General features: G+C 31.4%; 1 protein-coding gene and 1 long non-coding RNA gene across 2 annotated transcripts; one reads left to right on the forward strand and one right to left on the reverse strand.

Moving 5' to 3' along the window:
* The first annotated feature begins 8,270 nt into the window (after window positions 1-8,270).
* Window positions 8,271-9,861, forward strand: LOC134705412 (uncharacterized). Its single transcript, XR_010105553.1, has 3 exons — window positions 8,271-8,343; window positions 8,831-8,952; window positions 9,475-9,861. It is a non-coding gene; the product is annotated as an uncharacterized LOC134705412 (long non-coding RNA).
* A 2,394-nt stretch (window positions 9,862-12,255) lies between these two features.
* Window positions 12,256-19,249, reverse strand: LOC134708008 (uncharacterized). Its single transcript, XM_063568233.1, has 4 exons — window positions 19,130-19,249; window positions 15,239-15,322; window positions 13,639-13,740; window positions 12,256-12,887 (listed from the first exon to the last, which is right to left on the reverse strand). Exons 1-4 carry the CDS (start codon window positions 19,175-19,177, stop codon window positions 12,759-12,761), a joined length of 363 nt encoding a protein of 120 aa, XP_063424303.1. The 5' UTR covers window positions 19,178-19,249; the 3' UTR covers window positions 12,256-12,758.
* Between the last annotated feature and the right edge of the window lie 2,282 nt (window positions 19,250-21,531).

Consider the following 21,531-nt stretch of genomic DNA (forward strand, 5'->3'; position numbering starts at 1 on the left):
ATATCCGACCAATTCCCGACTATTCCTTAAAACCCTATACGATGAGGTCGATATGGTCTGGTCGAGATGTGGTTGAGATCGAGTATAGTTGATTTGTTCTAGCTAGTCGAGTAAAGATCGTGTTGTGATCGTGAATTGGTCGGAATTATCGAATATGAATTCAATTAGTGGTCGAGTTTGAGTTGTGATTGAGTCGTAAAGGAGTCGTGAATGGTCGAGTTAAGGTCGTGTAATTGAATCCATATCAATTTAGATTATTCCGACCAATTCACGATCTATATGGTGTGTACAAGTTACTATTTTGTACAAAATACAATTTGTACGAAAAAATTGTACAAATTATAATTTGTATTTTAACTTTGTACAAATTGTAATTTGAACGATATTTGACAAAAAATCACTTATAACTTGTACAACAATTTAAACATTTTTAAATTCGAGCGTTACTGATGAGTATTTAGTAGACGAAATGCGCGTGTTAATGTGTAAACATGGTCGGCAATGTTGATCAGGAGAAATTTGTTTAAAAGATTCTTACCCTAGCAGGGAATGATACATAAAAGAAGGATCATGTGAACACCAACGACAACCATAATGGTCTTATAGTTAAATTGAGCATGACACATTGAAACACCGATCATTCTTGCTAAAAAGCGTTTGCTGTGTGGACGATAAATCCAAGATTAATATCTGACCAAGAAAACAAGACAGTAACTGATAATCAGGAGTTGTTGTTTGAGGTTTATGTCATTAAACATATTCCTCAGTATGATCGTGTCCAAACCAGTCTTCAAAATATCTTATTGTTGAATCTGGAGATTTTTGGTACCAAATATAAGAAAATCTGTGTGAATTTTAACAGGTTTTTTATGTCTCAAAGTTAAAATGAAGCTCTAAAAGACACATGTTTATTTACAGCAACGGTTCTTGAGCTTCAACTACAGACCTTCTAAAATTCAAACTGACCACACGCACGATACACGCACGGTGAATGCACGATACACGCACGATACACGCACGGTACACGCACGATACACGCATGATGAGCGATGAGCGTTACACGAAGGATTAACGCAAAATGAATGATGAATGATGAACGCACGATACACGCACGATGCACGATGAATGATAAATACACGATACACGCACGATACACGCACGATACACGCACGCACGATACACGCACTTTGAATGATTCATTGAGGAATGAACAACGAACGCTTTTTACACGATTCTCAAAGCTATGATATTTAGAATAGTATCTAAAATTGATATGCATTATAATTAAAGGCAATACTTGTGGCTGTTTTGCCGATACCAGGATAATAGATAATATTCTATTTTGCCAGCTCAGATTCAAATAACTAAATTAAAGTCGGCTATTTTATAGGCACCAGAAATATTTCTGAACTTTGACAGAAGCTCCTAACAATCAAAATATAGTGTCTTGATTAAAGTTCAGCCATAGAGTTCAAGTTTACGGCAATCGAAGGCGAGACATTGTGTTCCGCGAAACCCTAAACTAATTTTATTTCATACAGTTAAAAATCTAAATTTTATTTTTATTCATACAATGTCCGACGCATTATTTCTATAGACATTGACTGGTTCTAGAAATTATTTCAACTACATGTTTGATATAATTGATGTCAATAAATGAATGATCTATGTATTTTTATTTTTATGATATATAATTTTTCACTTTGACGGTTTATACGTATATATCTAAAAAAAAAAATAGTAAGCCGTTTTCGTATTCACTACAAGCATAGCAGAAATTATTTGATTCTTTTATGTTAACATGCACTGCAAGTTTTTGTAGTTCTGTACATATATACTTATCAACAGGCCATGTATCAGGTTAATTTCACCAATAAATGAGTAGTTGAAGATTATTTAAAACGTGTCGGTTTTTCCTTGATATTGCCGAAAATCAGTGATCCGACTGGCACGAGCGAAGTTGACGAAACAACTGATTAAACAATCATAATCTCTTTTTTTGTTATGTAAGTTACAATGTTCCTTATATTATCCATTGTTTTCAGAATCGTATATGTTAATTTAGAGCAAAAGATATTTTTTTGTCCGAAAATTTTATTCGTACAAATTAATTAGAACTAGCAGAGACATATATACATGTGTATATATGTCTCTGGAACTAGCTAAGAAAATGACATTTACCAAATAAATAGAAAATTTAAACATTTGTTATACCAATTACTACATTATATTTAAACAACCACTGAATAATCAAATGTTTCTCTCAGTAAAATGAATTAAACAATATAACTGACACAATTGGTGTCTGTGGTTTGTTTGTACAGTAAACTTATTGAATTCGTATTTATTCCATATACAATTTCAAGTATGTAAAAAAATTCATACATATTTCCAAACATCCTAACACTTCAAATTTCTAGGAGGTGAGATTCTCGGGGTTTTACCTAAAACTCTTTGGGAAAATGCAATTTTCAATTCAAATTTGAAACCAAACGGTAATAGATATCCCATGTTTTTTTTTTAAATGCAGGACTAATTTGATAAGGAGATTTGAAAAATCGATCTTAATGGTAGTTGAAATTTTTCAGTGCAATATTTTGTGTCCGTCGTTGTATTTCATACATATCAATTGGTGTATCCACTGTTTGCTCTTCGTAATCTGTTGTTTGTGGCAGGCAGGCCTCGCGATTGGTGTCCAAATTTAAGCCCCCACTTGGGGTTAATGATCATTTATAGGGGAGGGGCTAATTATTTCGATGCAAACCTAATTTTCCTTCCTGAAATAAAAAACAGCTAAACAATTTTCTATATTTTTTGATTTAATCATAAACCGATGCATATTAAATGATATTTTAAAAATTTAAAATATATTTTATGGTAAATATGTCTAAATGTAAGGGTAATTTTCTTATCCAAATAATTATTTTTTTCATATTTTAAGGTAATAGTGTTATCAGTTATATGTAATTTGACACGTGTCTTATAGTTCAGTGATTTTCGAAAAATTAACGAAAACCGGCTCAGTCATTGTTCTATTATCCTTTGTGATCTTTTATTGATTAAATCTTAATATATATGCATTAAATAACAATATCTATCCAGATAAGAAATGTGTTTACATTGTACAGCACCCCTTTTAGTGGTCCTCAGTACCATATTATAACTCATTAGTGCACTTAGGAGTCCTTAGTCGTGTTTATATAATTAGACGCACCATTTTCTGCTCTTTGGTCGGATTGTTGTCTCTTTGACACATTCTCCATTTGGTGTCTTCCTCGAATGCCAACATTTTATGTGTGACCTATTCCTTGAATGCCAACAAAAATATTTCAATGGATGTTTATATAATAACAATAGGTGTTTTTAGAACTATCTAAATGTTTTTAAAAGTATAAAATAATTAATGAGCTTGATAAAATTGCAACATTTTATTACTTTTTGATAAGAAAAATGGTAGATTTTAAGGTTAAAATTATAAATTTTAAAGAAATAAATATATTAAAACGTATTTACATAAGACTTTTCAGATTTTTTATCAAAGAAATTTGCATACAGATATACAAAAAAAAAAAAGAATATTAAAGATTTATCATCAATATATCTGAACAATTGCAAACTGAACAAAATAAAACATAGTTATCTAACATGAGAATCAAAATTTCAAGAAATTCCATCAAGTAATATTAGAGAAATTACAGCACACAAAACTATATAAATGTTGAAAAAAAACCTTGAAGTCCAAAGAGAATTTGAACAAACTGGATTTCATGACAATATGCACATGTTGACTTTGTTGAATTTTAAGATGATCCATATTTATTTTTAAGTACAACTGAATGCAGTAACAGCAACACATGATTTTCGAAAACTTGAAAAACATGAACTTGTTTTAGCTACCTGTATTTACCTATCTGTTTAATTAGTATGATTGTTTTGATAAGCATTCATTTTTGTTGTGATAACTACTTGCACTTATTCCTTGAACGCCAACATAATTTTACAGGTAAATTGTCGGTAGATCAAAGGATGTTGGCATTCAAGGAATAAACCCTCCATTTCAATCCTCCATTTTATTCAATTAGTTGTGTTTTTCTTTATCTCTCTGTTTGGTGTTTTAACAGACAAAAACAATTCGCAGAATTAAAATAAAAAAAGCAGACATTAAACTCTTTCTTCTAAAAACCTAATTGCATGACATTGAATTAGTATTTTAATATCAGTCTTATCACATATTATATGACCTTAATAAAAATTTCCTATATAATGATTTTTGACAGAAATTTTCTTACTTAATAATTGAAGAATTCGTTCTTTTTGACACATTTAAAATTGCTGCCGTACATGTTATTTTGCGCGACGTCAAACTATGAAATATCGGGAAAAGATGCATTTTTTCGAGATTTAAAACCATTAGCTTAAAGGGAAACTCCGCAAAAAAAATAATTGATACTAATATGTTCATTCTGTATAAAAATGCTCAAATTCATTGATATTAAATTTTATTCTGCTAGACAAGAGATCACCATCAATTTTGAAATTAGAGTATCAATTCTCTGCGTGCCGCCAATTTGACCATCTTTGACTATCTTTTCCGTTTTTAGCCACGATATGTCTATGAACAACTAAAGACCAAAACAGGAACATTATGTAGTCGTAATTGCGAGTGGATATCTTGTCAATCGAACGGTTGTATTATCCGACTTACTAATTTGATACGGAAAATGTTTTTAAGTAACCAACATCTGCATGTCGTTTTTAACTGTTTATATGGGAATTGGTTAAAAAGTCATAGTTTAAAGTCATAAATGATCATAAATAAGTGTTCCATGAAAATTGTTTTCAAAAATCTAATTTGTTCATAATTCTTTTATGTAATAAACTTATTTCAATAAAGTCGGACCTTCCCTTGTCTGATCACCTGCCTGGCTAAAGGTATTACTCCCAAAGGTATTGTGAGGTGACACGTTCAGGTATTCCAGCGATTTCCTGTCGGGTGTATAATATACATCTCTGTCTTGCGTGTCCGATAGTAATATACAAGTCAATATTACTAAATAAAAATCTAAATAATTAAAAAAAAAAAAAAAAAAGATTTGATAAAATAAAAATCTGTTTACACATTTTTTTCCAAGGGTAAATATGGGAAAATTTAAGTACTCGTATCGTTGTTAAAAGTGAAGGACAGTTTGAAACACACAAGAAATATTGATTAAACAAAAATATACGCACTTGTCGACCATTATTTATACGCCTGGATAGAAAGTTACGGAACTATAGATAGTTGCAATTTAAAATTATATACCGGCATTTTTACATTGAACATATAAGAATGAAACATACATAATGTTTAATTTGGGTTAAAAGTTTTGTAAATAGACTAGTCCTCGCATGACAACAGTATGTTATATTGGGATATCGATGGACTATTGTATACCAAAAGAAGAAAAAGAGAACCATTTTGAATTAAATACAGGTCGATATTTAAATTGCTTTGGTTCATCGAAGTTATGGACATATTAAAATCACAGATTTTTATTTCAATAAGATTGTTCTCGAACAAAGGAAGAAATTCGTCTTCACGGGATTTATTTTCTTTCTTGGTATTCAATAACGCTTTTTCAACTAAAGTTGAAGACTCGACAAAAATTATACAAATCAGATTTCCTTCTGACATACGGGCGCACTGCGTTTTTTTATACGCCCGTCAACATTTTGACGGGCGTATTATAGTATACAAATGTACGGCGTACGTCCGTCCGCCGGGCGTCCACATGTCGCACTGTAACTTGAGAACCGCTTATCCATTTCATGAAACTTAACATATATAGCTGTTTCGGAATTTACGGTTTTTATTGAAACCATTTGTGTATGCACGCATCTTTGTCGGAATTAAAATAAAAACAAAACACTTATAAATATATATATATATATTCCTTTTGTCTTCGTATATCTTACATAAACCTTTTAACAAGCTGACCACACTCTTACTTATAAGTTAGCGCACATCAAAGTCGTGCTCATATGACAAACAATTTTGTTGGGAAAGAAATAAAAGAACAGCAAAATTATTTGTCTTTTATATCATTTTAAATAAGAACAACACATTTAATTATAAATATTTGAAGCATAAATATTTTCGATACAAATGTTTTAAATTACTTAAAATAAAAAGATCGTGATTGTTTTATTTGGCACGTGTCAATCAGTTCATTGATTTTCGGCATATTTAAGAAAAACCGGCACGTGTCTAAATAATGTTGAATATTTCGTTTATTTACGATTATTTTTTTGTAAAATTTGAAATTTATGCATTAAATATCATTCTCTAACATGACATATCAAAATAATACATATAACAACACTCCTTCTAGTCCTTAGTAGCATAGTCAAGGCCTTTGTGCACTAAGGACTCCTTAGCAGTGTTTAGACGTACTGAGAAAAAACCCACCCGTCATTCTTTAATAATCATAGAAGGTTAACAACTAGTCTGTTTCCCGGTGTTATTGAAATTCTTGACAATACCTTAATTTTTGTATATTCCGAAGGCATACTGAATGTTGTACGGAGGGGACCAACCTAGTTAACAACATACTATTGTGAATTATTTTTTCGGATAATAATCTTTTAGACATACATTAAAAACGGTGTCATTGATAGGCAACCATGAACACAATGAAAAATGAATCCGTGAAAGTGTTCCATGTTTATTCCATTTGAATAAAGTCTTCTGATGATATTACCATATTTTAGACTATTTTATATAAAAAATAATAATAATAATAAAAACAAGATTATATATCTTAACTTGTAAATTCAATTTCAAGTTTTGAAAGTTCCTCAAATTTAAAATTATGATGATACATGATATATTTGCCTGATCTTATATTTGTTTAATAAAAAAATAAATGATGTCTTCATATAATGTTTATTTTTATATTCAATTTTCCACAAAACATATTTAGCTTAGTTTAAATGAAATTCAGAATAGAGATTTCAAACACTGTTGAAGAGGATATACATATTCGTGTTAATTCACCTCAGTTTAATTTGTTAATTCAAGTTTGACATTTAACATTTCAATCCGCAATCCACATTTACCCGACAATCTTGTATATTGTTTTTTCTCAATGAAATAACATTACGTACATGTGACCATCAGAAACTAAGGCAAAATATTTATAATGGTATTTATCAAAACTTAAATATTTGATAATATCTTAGTAGCATATGAATTGGCCAAATAAGCGAAGAATTATAATCTAGCATAGTTCAATCAAGGATTTGTATAGTTTCTTTTAAATAAAATATTGTTGGTGTTTTGGCGACTAAACCAGCAACATTGCCGTTATTAAATAAAAATATAAAACTTTCGCCATCTGATAATGATAGGTTAAAATGTTCATTAAAATGTATAATATTTGTCTTAAAATTACATATAATGGGCTTTTTAGAATGACATGAAGTTCATCTTCAATAGTAGAGCGACAACACATGTCATTTCGTGGACTTCTTTTCTTTCATACTTTCCAGTGTCATTTTTTTAGTGGAGCTACCCCACATCTAAATTTTGCAAAAGCACTTTTGTTTTTAATTGCCAGAATATTTTTAACAAATAACAGTTGGCCAACAGTATATTCTTAAGTCCATTTCGCTCAGTGGAATAGAAATTACAATTTTAACTCTTAAGTGTAGACCCACACTGCAAATATTGCGGACGCCTGACGCGTCTAGACGCGTTCCATTTTTGAACACAATATGTTCAGTTATTAACATTCGTGTTCCACATTGAACGCCAGCGTTAAAGAATATAACACATTGTGTTCAGTCTTTGAACGCACATGTTCAAGACAAGTGTTCTAAATTGAACACTAGAAATGTTCTAATATTGTAATGGGGAGTGAAAAAATATTTCATCGCTTCAGAGTCAAACAGACGATGAATAAGGGTGATTCGCACTATTATAATTTGACGATAAATGTATTTTAGCTGTATCAACATAAGCAAATTATAGTTTGGTAAAAAAAAATGAAAGAGCGTATTTATATAAGCGTGCAAATGATTGATTTTTAGTATAAATCTTCTTTCTAGAGGACTTAAGTTCTTTGGGTATATTTTTTTACAGTGTAAATGTGTAAATGCTCATGAAAACGTTGCTATTGTAAAAGCGTTCTGGCGTCGAACATGATGCGTTCAAATTTACCATTTTCCCCCGAACGCCATGTGTTCGAAACATGACCGCGTACATAACAGCGCGTGACGTATTTAATGTACCGGAAGTTTGTTTTTTGATCGTGATTGAAGAAGCTTCACTGAAGAAAATTACAGCAAAGCTTGATTTAATAGGTATGTTTAATTATCTATATTTATCACACATTTTTTTTTAGTATTAAATCAACAAATTTCTACTTTCACAGGACACACTGAAGTATAAATGGAAGTAGAACATTTTGTGTCAACACATATAAACGGTGCTGTTATGCCATAATTCGATTTAAAAAGTAGGAGGTTCGTTGAGAGAATATATTTAGATGATCATGCTATAAAAAAAAATAACCAATGTAAATTTATACGTAAATGTTTAATGATATCGTTGCTATTGTAAATGTGTTCTAGTTTCGAACATGAAACGTTCCAGCTAATCGTTTTCTCTGAACACCATGTGTTCCAATGTCAAGACAGAAGTTTGTAAAAAGGCATACTGCAACACTAATTTTAAATTTCTTATGTATATGTCTTCTCATTCTTAAATACTTAAATCTTAGTAATTCATTTTAGCAAATGTCCACCGTTCATACATGTATTGTTATGTATTCTTATGTTACTTTTATAGGGTACAAACACATCTACAGTACTGAGGGGTAATTGTTCGTGCATACCTCGCCGAGAATGAAGAGAAAATTTCGCAGTTCAAGAGATGACTACTTATCCTGCACCATAAAAGTACTTTCATATGTAAGTTTAAGAATTTTAGGAGTGCCCATTGACTTCTTACAAGTTTTGTTATTGCAGATTTATCAATAAAATGTGCACCATTCACTGGTGTACATTATAATCAGAAAACTATTTGAGCTAAATTCGATATAATAACATCAATTTAAATTGGAATTACCGTATACAGATCATAAGTGAAATTACTACATATCTTAAAAAAAAAGAGGCAAAAGGTAGTTAGTTTCTAGAAATGTGAGCAGTTAGTTTAGTGACAAGTCTAACGACAAAGTTTTGCCTAAAACACCTACTGTATGAGCATTTGCTGGACACTTCCTACCATCTTTTTTTAAAAGCTATAGAACACGAGAGCCTATATACTTGAAAATGCATGTATACCACTCTTTAACAAATGTATCTTATCTAATAATGTTGACAAGTATAATGGAATTAAAAAAACGAAATAAGAGTTTAATTCTAATTCTTAATGAATATCGACATGATCCATAATTTGTTTACTCATACACTTTATATTTCATATTTTAGAACTCACAGTTGATGGATAACAAGGTTAAAGAGTAGTTATAACCCAAGGAGACGAATGTTCTAAAAAATGGAAGCTCAAAAGACGAATGTTCTAAAAAAATGGCAGCTCAAAATCAGTTGTAGACGACTCAAATCATGTTCAAAAGTACCTAAGGTAGCAGTGTTACATGAACACCGACTCGACTAGTAGCAGCATATACACAGGGTATTTTATGTTTGATATTGACTATCTGAGTGCTATGAAAGCTGTGGATCATCGAAAATATTGGTGATAAACGAGTCATTGACATAAGTATTTTGTAATTCAGGACAGTGCTTGACTTGAGAAGTTGCAAACGATGAGTTAAAGTGTGTTCATAAGTCACTAAACTTTGTTGTTACATATTAATTTTAAATATGACGAACAATTTGTTTATGGTTAAATATTTGGACACATTAATTTTTGCAAATTACAAATGTTATATTTTTAATTTCTTTAACTTGTCATTTTAAAGTTGCTTCAATATTTCACATTGTATTGTACTTTTTTTTTTTTAATTTTGCCTCTTTTAATCAATTAAAGATGTTTTTAATCAATTTAATTATTTGTTTTACAAGACCACAATAATGTTTCAGAGAATAGAACACTTTTTTCTGGAACATGTAAAATTGTGTTCCACTAATACATGCATATGTATACACTATGTGTTCTGGATATTAACACATACTTCTGGAACACAGTCCGAGCGTTCCAGAAGTGTTACAAGGCTTGGAACGCGTAACGGCATACAATTTTGCTCACAAGGTCATGTTCCAGATTCAAACACTAGGCGTTCAAGGAGTACACACTATCCGTTCAAGAATAACACACATAGCGTTCGAAGGATGCACACATGATGTTAAAAACTGGAACACCAAAGTTAATATTTAGAACACTGTTACGCGTTCCAGATTCAAACACTCGGCGTTCAAGGAGTACACACCATCCGTTCAAGAATAACACACATAGCGTTCGAAAGATGCACACATACTATTAAAAACTGGAACACCAATGTTAATATTTAGAACACTGTTACGCGTTCCAGAAGTGTTACAAAAGGGTGTTCAAAAAGTGTTCAGATTCTTAACACTTTTATTTACAGTGCAGCCAAGATTCACTGAATAACCACAAAATATTTACAGATGATAAAATATTTACACAAAAAGTCATGAACCTGTATGAACGTTATGTACGATGATGTTAATTAAGTGTTCACAAGAAAGTAAGTATGACTGTAAGTTTTATTTTAAGTTGGAACAAATATATATACGTAAAGAAGTTTATCAGCCTTTAACTAGGGGCACTTAAGAGCCTGTGTCGCTCACCTTGGTCTATGGGCAGCAGTCCTTTTGCGCCAATTACTGTTAATCAGGGGTATCATTTGCACCAAATTTTGTTTTCCAAATGAATCAATTGCGCCAATATTCTGAACTTATTTGCGCCAATTTGCTATAAACAGCAATAATGTTCAGCAAAGTCAGATCTGCAAATAAGTCAACATGTCCAAAATGGTCAGTCGATCCCTTAAGGAGTTATTGCCCTTTATAGTCAATTTTAAACAATTTTCATTAATTTGATAATTTTTTGTAAAATTTTACAAAATATTTTCTTCTGTAAATAAAGGGCCAATTTTATTATAGATAGAGAAAATTGTAGGTGGCAAGAATGTTCAGTAAAGTAAGATCTACAAACACATCACCATCATCAAAACACAATTTTGTCATGAATCAATCTGTGTCATTTGCTTAATACATGTATGCGCCACAACTTTTTTCTCCAATGCTACGTTTGCACCACCTGTTTTGAAATTTCATGATTATTTGCGCCAAAAATAAAAACATATGATTGCGCCAATTAGAAGACACATCACTTCCCTCTTCCTTAACAAAGCAAATGTTTCCTTTTCTGAAACATGCTTTCTTCTTACCGCCTTACCACTTGTATGATGAGTTTATTGGCATATCTAATAATACATATTCAGCAAAGCAATAATTTTTCTTCTCTCTGATCTCTTTACATGGACTGTATAATGCACTTCGAGTCATTTTTCTCCAGATACTTCATGGTGAAACGTATCTCCGAATTAACATATGATACTTTTTAAGCCAAACATAAAATAAAACTTACTCATTAATATTTATGATAGATAATGTATGTGTACAGGTAATTGGCGCAATTGATACATTTGGAAAACAAAATTTGGCGCAAATGATACCCCTGAAAAACAGCAATTGGCGAAAAAGGACTGCTGCCTATTTTTGCCATCTGCTTGGCCATAATTTTTTTTCTTAATTTTTTCATCAAATTGGGGATCATAATATTTTTTTAGAAAACTAAGATAATTTGCAATTTGATTTTGCGATCATAGTTAAAGAAAAATGAGGTGACGTGCATGGATCTTTATTTAATCTCTTGATAGATAGACAAATGGCAATGGCTCCGGAAAGTGTATCACTCAAATTGGCTGTTCTACTTTGAACCAAATTTTGTGGACACCTTTCACAATTCACCCCCATCCCCTTTATTTTTGAAATATGTTGTATCAATTGATTGCAGAGAGTTGCCTTTGTAACAACAAATCAAATATATATTTCACCATATTATTAACAATTGGGAAACAAATCTTAGGAAGATGATGTGTCCATTCATGTTTACATATATGACGCTAACAGTAAGTAAAGTTTTATTTGTATGAAAGCAAGGGAATGAGCGTTGTTAAAATTATGAATGTTAATCATCTGAAGCTAATAAACAATACATTTTTTAGACTCCCATTCGAAATAACTCAGCAGCGTGTATGGACATTTGAGCGCCGACATAAAAGCCCATTTTAGCGCCGGATTAATCCATTCACCTGTATTTTCGGTAGCCCATTTTAGCGAAAACTGACTTATTCAATAAGCTTTGAGCAGAAATTCAGTGATGTACTGTTGTTTTATATTGTGCTGTCTTGGGTCTACTAAAGTTTTATTTTTTTTATATATAATTATGGGTTAAAAATATTTCGCTAAAATGGGCTTTGACATTTTAATTTTCCCTAAAATAGGTTAAAAATCAGGCACTAAAATGGGTTTCTACTTTGGCGCTAAAACGTCCATTTTTTTTTCGCTCAAATGTCCTATCAATGCGCTAAAATGTCCTTCGCCGATAAACCGGTATGGATCCCTGGCTATATCATATTTCATTTTTTCCAAAATTTGAAAGAGATCATGTTCAACATATTTTCAAATCTTCAATCATCCGAAACTACGTTTTTTTTCATTTTTTATTCAACAAGCTTAATTAAAGGCTCGTTTTTACAGAAATGATTGTAGATGTAGTGTGAAAGATGGGCGTGGTCTGCTCCTGTCATGCCAAGATGAGCAGCCGTGGTGTGTAAAGTCAACATGCTAGCCTGTAAGAAATTGAATTCAATAATTTAATAATATCATCATATTAAATAATGATTGTTATTCTAAATGGACATAATCTTCTGGTAAGTATCCACAACTATATGAATTAGTTTTGTCTTTTTGTCTTTATCTGTGTTTTGTATTAATATGATTCATGAGTTAACTAAACAGATTTAATCTCAAGCAAGAAAAAATACGAATGTCATGTCTCTTCTTCATCCTAATTGATTTTAAGAAACACTTTTCGTTTATCACCCTTCTGGACGTACGCACGCAAACTGATTTTTATGTGGTGAGAAACATGAATACATGTACATATATATACAAGATGTTATGACAATGAATAACACCGTAATCAACTTTCTTAGAAAATGCAACTAAAATAAATAAGTTTAAAGTATGGTTAGTTTAAACATATTTATTAATAGTGGATTGGAAAAGTTATTACAACTTATATTAATTCCTTTCTACTTTGCTGGTGCGAGTGCTGCCTTGTTTGGGGCATTGGCCTGCTCTTTCTCGAAATATACAAGGGTGTCTTTTACGTGCAAGAGATATTGCTCTTTTTTTATTAACACGGGTAAGCCATTTATCTTCCCCTTCTGACGGACTATCATTGTTTCTCAAAACCATACTCGCAAATGGTATTTCGTTGAAAATTTAATTCCATGGTCCATGTATACCCACGAAATTCACGAAAGTTGGTATCCCACGAATAACAATGAGTACCGAGTACATATACATGTAACTTACCTCAATTGACCTTAACCCATCTTGAGTCTTTACACTTGATTCTTGATCTGGTGTTAAAACCACGAAATAACAGTATCCATCTTTCTTCATCACCATATTGTTCTAAGGTATAAACATGTCATGTTTCAATGTCATGATAACTGTGTTAAATATCGAAAGTTTGACATCTTGCACAAAACATGAACAAGTTATAACAACACAGTTGTATAATAAAATTTAACTTCCTACAAATGTTGCTTCATACTTGATAAAATATTTTGTACAGAACTCTAAATACACATATGTTAAGGGCATACGATACAGTTTTGATTCTGTATTTACAGTTTGATGAAAATTGCCATATAGGCTATTTTTTGCCTGATTAAATCAGATATGTAATAAAAAATATACCTTCATGTGCTACTTTTTGAGTTAAATGAGGTCGAAATTTTGTATATTTGCTCAAAATTCGGATTTGTGGCCGTATTTTCCCTTTAGAAAGAAAGCCATAACTTTTTTGTTTTGAAAGATAAACACAAATTGTTTTTTGTTAAATAATTTGTAATTTCTGTATTTTATAAGTATCATAAAAACTTGTGCATTTTTTTATTCAGAAATAACGAATATTTATCAAATTGTCATTATTTTTTTGCTGTATATTTATCAACATTTAAAAAATTCACTATTTACAGCTTTCTAAAATTTGGTTTACATAATCTCCCTGCAAAATGAAACAAAATGTCGTTTTAGAAAACAGGGGTCCATGCACTCGTTTTCCAATAAAATTAGTTTGAATGATAAAAATTAGTCTAAAAATACATCTTTTCCCGATATGTCACACAGTTTGACGTCGCGAAAATAACAATTTACGTTAGCAACGTCATTGCCTCCCCTGTAACTGTATCGTATGCCAACTTTCTTGTCTTTTGTAAATGAATGTTATAGTGATGAATGTTTTAGTGTTCCTATGTTTTGGGTCTTTTTCTCTACCGTTATTGTTCTTTATAGAAGCAATCATAGTGTTTGTGTATGAGTGATGTAAAATTGTGTCATGCTATTTTTAATTTTATGGTTTCTCTGATTCAGCTGTGAGAAACCACGCACCTCTGCATATTTTCGAGTTTTTATTATTTTCTTTGTGGTCCTTCTTCATGTTCTTACAGCTTTCAAGATGAACAACAAAGGCCGAATCTATTGCTGCTGACATCAATTACATTTGGACTCTAATGAATACTTGTTAAATTGGCAATCATACCACAGCTCCTTATTTTTCTATGAGAATATTTGTTTAACAATTATAAGCAGAGGTCAGTCCTTTTTTTCACCGCTTCTTTATTTTTCAATTGGTTGAAATAAATTTCTAAAAACAAATTTAATTTACAGTGTATGATAAAAAAAAAATGAACTGGTTAGATCATTGATTTCCTGACACTCAAACGAGTTGTCAGTTAAGAATGATGCAATCGTGAATGACTGTTATCCTACAACTAAGCTACATTTCAAAATTATATGACATGTTTGACATTTGAGGTAGTTAAAAAAACATTCAGTTAAATAAATATGACCGTCATTAAATCTTTAAAAACACATCCGCTCTTAAAAATAAGCAAACAAAACTCACAGAATTCATGTCGTAAAAGAACGACAACCCAGTTACTGAATGGTGAACATGAGGATGCTTTGTAGTCATGGCAGCATTGGTCACCTGTTTAAGAAAATAGTTTGCAAGCATTTATAAATAGTAAGATTAACTAATTGTGTGTCTTTAACCCATACATATGGATAAATTTGAGACATATTGTACATATATTTATATGTTAAATTGTATTTCTCCAAACTTATATCACAAAAGTAAATATGGTGTTAGACCTGTATTTCCACGACTTATAGGATGGAGAATGCTCGAAGAATGTCTTTCGTAAAGTTGGCACATATGTATAGACTTATAAAATAAATTTAAAGATGTAACGGCATTGTAAATACTATTATCACTTTATACAACATAAGCTGACTGATCTGAAAGATTAACCATCTTCTTGCTATGGTTTTTTTTTGGAGAAAAAAAGTTTGTTTCCAGTTTTTGGAGAAAAAAAAAATGTTTTTGACCCTGAGAAAAAAAAATTGTTTGTTTGGCCCTCAGCTGCCACTATTTGTAATGCTAAAATTAAAAGAAAAAAAATTGATTGTTTTTCGCCGAAAGTTTTTCCAGAAAAAAACACCAGAAAATCAAATGGTTGCTGCTTTACACTGAAACACTTTGTGATACACATAATATTATCCTTGACGCTCTCAGCAAGTCATAAACAAAAATAGCTTTTCCTTCCGGGGAACCGCATCAATTCAACATGAAGTGTGTGTGTGTGTGGGGGGGGGGGGGGGGGGTTACTTCAGTTTTTCGTTAAAAATTGGTATCAAAGTGCGGCTGGAATGTAACCCACCCCCATTTATATATTTATGCAAAAAATGTTCAGCCCACTCATATATGGGGTTGGTTCTGAACACGGAAACACTAGAAATCAGGTTCGGATCCAGGATTTAATGTTTAGAGGGGGCGCAAAAAATATTCAACACTATTGATAATGGTTATTTGTACTCTTCTACATTTAGAAGCACTAAATATGTCACTTAATAGCGTGGTTTTATAATGACATCACCTTCACATCCCGTATTAGGCACGGATCATTTGATTTTCCGCGGGATGGGGCTGGGATTGTCATGCGCACCTAGATTTTTTATCATTCAATGTGTTCAGTACACAAAATGTATTTCCAAATTTTTTTGAAGGGGATTGACAAAAATGCTAGAAGTGCTCTACAAGTTTGTTTTTTTACCAAGGGTCTGGATATTTGTTTGTTATAAATCCCTGTCCGTTTTCACTCTACATGTCACCAATTAAAAGTATTTATAAACACATAGTTTGTTGAAAATTACAATGCATCAAGGGTACAACAATGACATATCCTATGATAAGATCACAAACGCCAATAGTTTCTGTCGGTAAGACTGTTCTTTTGGGTGTCATATTGAGTTGGTATTTCGTTTGTGACACTCTTCAAAAAGAATTTAGATCTTAATATCTGCTATCACCAAAACTATATATCTTTTAAAAGGGACGAAAGATACCAGAGGGACAGTCAAACTCATAAATCGAAATTAAACTGACAACGCCATGGCTAAAAATGAAAAAGACAAGGACAAATAGACAAACAATAGTACACATGACACAGCATATAACACTAAATAATAAGCAACAAGAACCCCACCAAAAACCAGGGGGGATCTCAGGTGCTCCGGAAGGGTAAGTAGATCCTGCTCCACATGTAGCAACCGTCTTGTTGCTCATGTTATAACAAATCCTGTAAATAGTCTAATTCGGTAGGTCACATTCATGATAGGAAAGGGGATTGTAGATATTATTTTATTTTAAATTATGAACCAAAGTATATTTCGCTGGTATTTTCTAGTTATTTTTCTGGTTGGTTGGTTGCTCTACAGTCGGAAACCTGGTTAAAAAAGAACAAAAGAATCGAAACTCTTTGTTAGAGAAGGCGATAAATGTGTACTGTAATGTTTACTATAGTGACAAAAAAAAATCAAAATTTAATAGAAGCAAACAAAATTACAATTTTCTTCTCAATAGCGAAGTGTTTTATTTCAAAAACACCATTTGCATAAGTTTTCAATTTATCTAGTGCATAGTTAAGCAAAACAATTAGATAGCAGGTCGACAACATGGGTATCTTTCAAGTTGGATGAAGAAAATGCATATCCTCCGATTTCTTTTTAACTATTACCACGGACGGAAAATATATCAATCTATTAGTTCAGTAATTTTCGTGTCTGTCCTTTTATTATGTGACTCAAGAAAAAATTCCAAAAAAATGGGTAACAATAGTATCGAAAAGAGAAGATCGAGTGCACCTTTTTATGTATGGGCGTGTTTGAGTTGAATACTTTGTCTTGATGTCGTACAAAACAAGAATATTTCATACATCGTCTCGCTTCAGATTCTAGCATTTTTACATCTCAAAGCTACAGATTGACTTTATAACTTAACAAAAAGCACAGTACGAAAAGATGAAATATATGGGTCAAGTGAAATACCTATCTAATGAATCACAATAACAGGGTAGGTGTCTTCGAATAACTATTTTTTTAACTTAAAGTATTTGACGACAGTCTTTCAATTTGGATGATGAAAATGCATATCTTCGAGAAAAAAAAATTGTGTGTGATAACTAGAGTTTGTAGTCTTCAACCACTAAAACAATATAGTCTGCCCTTCCACGAAATATTTAATCAGAATTTTTTTAAATGTTTATAAATTTTCGAAAATTCCACCTGATAACCGATCAGACAATAGTTTTAAGTTGAATCAATGCAGACATGATCATTAACTGATGCTCATTAGCAAGTTGATACATTTGTCTTTTAATATGCAACTGACACATAATGATCGTACTGGTGCAATGTGGATAGATTTATCGGTTTCCATGAGCAAAATTGTAAGCGCGTCATCCCTACAATGGCTTCTATTTCTACGATTGTGAAAATGAACTGGCGTAATGGGGAGATATTTTTGACGAAGAAGGATCCTGACTGTCTAAGAGTGCGGATCACAGTTCAGGCGATGTTGCTAAGATATAACAAAAGAAGACTTAGTGTTCGAATCCGACTGAGGCAAGAAATCAATTATGCGGATTCTGGAATCTAACATTTTATGGCTAAACTTGAGACGAAGTGTACATGTATATATCAATTAGAGAGTTATTCCTGTATAACCACGAGTTATATGATTGGGAACGTCTGTCTTAGACGTATATACATGTATCAGTACACGTGATTAAGCGAGCGGTCTATCTGTATTTCACAAAAGGAATAACAATATTCTGAATAAAGTATACGCTTATTTAATTTCCGAAACATGACTAAACTCTGTCTTTCATTCTCAATGATAGTTATGCATATAGCACACGATAAATAGGTTTATTAATCACTGTTTATAAAGTTTCTGTATAAAAATATACGCCGAATTTAAGTCGTAACAGTTTTACCAGAAAAATTGACAACATGATTTTATTACAGCACGATGAGTTTTTTTTATATATCAAATGAAAGCATTTTTTTGCAAGACAATTCTAGAGGAAAGCGGTTTTTATGTACTGATAGTAAAATATATAAATCGTGCGTTATTTCATGTACTTGAAAGGTTCAGTGCTCAGAAAACTAGTTTTTGCCCTCACTTTGTAAGCTGGTCACGGCCATACCTAAGACGTTTTTATGTTCGCAAGGTAATTGGTGTTGATGCAGAAATTTTCTTTTCAAGATTTCAAATAGTCTAGACTCCGATTGAAACCAGAACGTGTCATGTGTAATTGGTCAATTGATGTCGCTATCTTGTCATCGCTTGGTTGCTGTCTCATTGACGTATACCAAACATAATTATGGTTTAAATACATGTAATGATGAACATACAAATAACAGATACTAATGTCGAAATAAAAGATCTTACCAAAATAATACTTGCAAGAAGACCAACTACGGTTATTAAAAACCTCATCTTTGTTGTACATACAATCTGGTAAGTAATCTATCGACAGATATCTTCTAGATAGGTTATGGTTTTCTTATCAGCTGAACAAATACCGACCAACTAGTAACAATGTTGTATTTAGTCATGATATTCGAAAATATAAAAATTCCTCACTGTTTAATTTCAAAATAATTGTTGTAACTTGAATAATTATCCTTGTTATTTTTAAAATAAGTGTTATATTTATAATAGAATAAGAATTCATTCAAATGGTTTATCTTTAAAATGCAGTTCAAGATCAAACTATTAAATTTTAGCCTAATGCATAAGTACCTTACCCAATGTATGAAATCTGGGTTTTGTGGTTGTCGTTGCTTGATGTTAGTCCTATTTGGCATTCGTTTATTAATTTTATTTGATAACAGATTTTTTTTCTCTTGACAATTTGTAATGACGAATTACTTAAAGCTTTCAATACGGTATGTGTTTTGCTCATTGTTAAAGCTGTATAGTGGCCAATAATAGTTTGTATACATGTCTCTGTTGGATAGTTGTCTCATTACAATGTAGTTTGATAGTGTTTTACACCCGACATATTGCGTCAACTTTAACCTATTGGCTCATGGAAATATAAGAAAGCCGAGAAGAATCATTCAAAATTCAAAATAAAATTCGAAATAAAAATAAAAGTTTGTAATTCATAATTTTGTCTCATAATCTTATAGAAGTGCTATTACAATTTTTCTTTTTGATTGATATATAAAAAAACGGTAACCCCTTGGTTTTCTTCCGATTTGCAGTAACCGCTTGTTTAACGAAGTCTTTTTTGCTGTGCAGGACGCATACATGATGTTCGGGGTTGCCATGATAAAGGAATTACCAATTAAATTTCCTAAATATTTAGGTAATACCCTGCGGTTTAGTCTCCAACATTTCATAATTAGACTAAAACAACATTAAGGACTGGCATTGTGATAATTACCAGTAATTCACTTATATCAGGTCTTAACTAAAATATTGTAAAAAGGGATATTATTAAAAAAAATATATATCAAAACATTAACAAACCGTATATTTTTGGTCGAGTATAACCCGAAACTGTTACGTAATTATTTTCATCCGTATTTTGATTTACAAAATTAAAAAGGTTATATATTATTCAACAAAAAATCCTTATATAGACAAGAGAAATCTTAATCAAACTGAAAATTTCATAATAAAATATCAAGAAATAAATTCAAAATTATTTATTTTAAAAGATTTTTTTTATTAAAAATAACATGAAAAATCGAAATGTTCACTGTCTGTAACTCATTTTAGTAATTTATTCTATTACTTGATATATTTTTGTTACATGTAAATGTTAAAATATAAAACAATGCAAAACAGCCAAGTTTTATTTATGTAAAAAGTAACCGAAAGCTATTGTCTTCTAGTGCGAAGAACCATTTATCTACTTAGTCGTTCTTTCTGTATATCAAAAGAGCCGAAGCCAGTTTTCATAGTATGCTGTCTTAGCAGATGAAAGAGTCAGTCGTATCTGTCAACTTTTTCCACGAAAACGGAACTGATACAAATTGTGTACATCACGTTGCGTCGTGATCTATATAGTGTTTAACTGTGGGAACTGGCTTGGTGAATATTGTGCACTACTAGTATTTTCGATTTGTACAAATAATGCAAGTTGACTAAGAATTTTAAATAAACTGTATCGGTGATAATAAGCTGCGTTTTGTACTTTTATATAAGCTTAATGACTCAAGATATATAAATTCTTAATAGCTCTCAAAATACAAAATGTTAATTTTTATTCAAGATCGAAACATTGTGATCTATAATACATTACTATGAAAAATAGACAAAATTATAAAAAAAAAACCAACAAAAATGCTTTCGGCCGTACGGTAATGGATACTGGATGTATAGTGGTTATAATTTAGTCTTAGATTATTTGTTGCTTATTTATGTTTTTGTACAGTTCTTGTATAGTATAAAATTATTGTTTCATTGTATTGCTTGACCCTCATGGGTGTAATTTTGCAATAAAGATATATTTAATTGTTCTGTTGCACCAATGTCTCAAGATAAGGAGGAGTATTGGAGCCTGTAATTCAGTGGTTGTCGTTGCTGTGTAATACATCCGTTTTTCGTTCATTATATTGTACATAAATTAGGCCGTTAGTTTTCTCGTTTGAGTTGTAAAACATTTGTCTTAAGCTTCTCGGGTTCTTTTAAAGCTGACTATGCGGTATGACTTTGGTCAGCGTTGAAGGCCGTACGGTGACCTATATTTGTTTTAAAATATCTGTGTCAGATGGTCTCTTGTGAATAGTTTTCTCATTGGCAATCATACCACATCTTCTTTTTTATGTATAATTATT

The sequence above is a fragment of the Mytilus trossulus genome, chromosome 2, assembly GCF_036588685.1.
Source record: "Mytilus trossulus isolate FHL-02 chromosome 2, PNRI_Mtr1.1.1.hap1, whole genome shotgun sequence".
Classification (NCBI taxonomy): domain Eukaryota; kingdom Metazoa; phylum Mollusca; class Bivalvia; order Mytilida; family Mytilidae; genus Mytilus; species Mytilus trossulus.

Bases quoted from the DNA above. Each gene is read 5' to 3' on its own strand.
- LOC134708008 (XM_063568233.1), bottom strand. From the start codon at position 19,177: ATGAGGTTTTTAATAACCGTAGTTGGTCTTCTTGCAAGTATTATTTTG. The intron at 13,741-15,238 runs GTGAGTTTTGTT...TTTATACCTTAG, and splicing joins TCTTTTACGACATGAATTCT to AACAATATGGTGATGAAGAA. The intron at 12,888-13,638 runs GTAAGTTACATG...AATTTCTTACAG, and splicing joins ATGGGTTAAGGTCAATTGAG to GCTAGCATGTTGACTTTACA.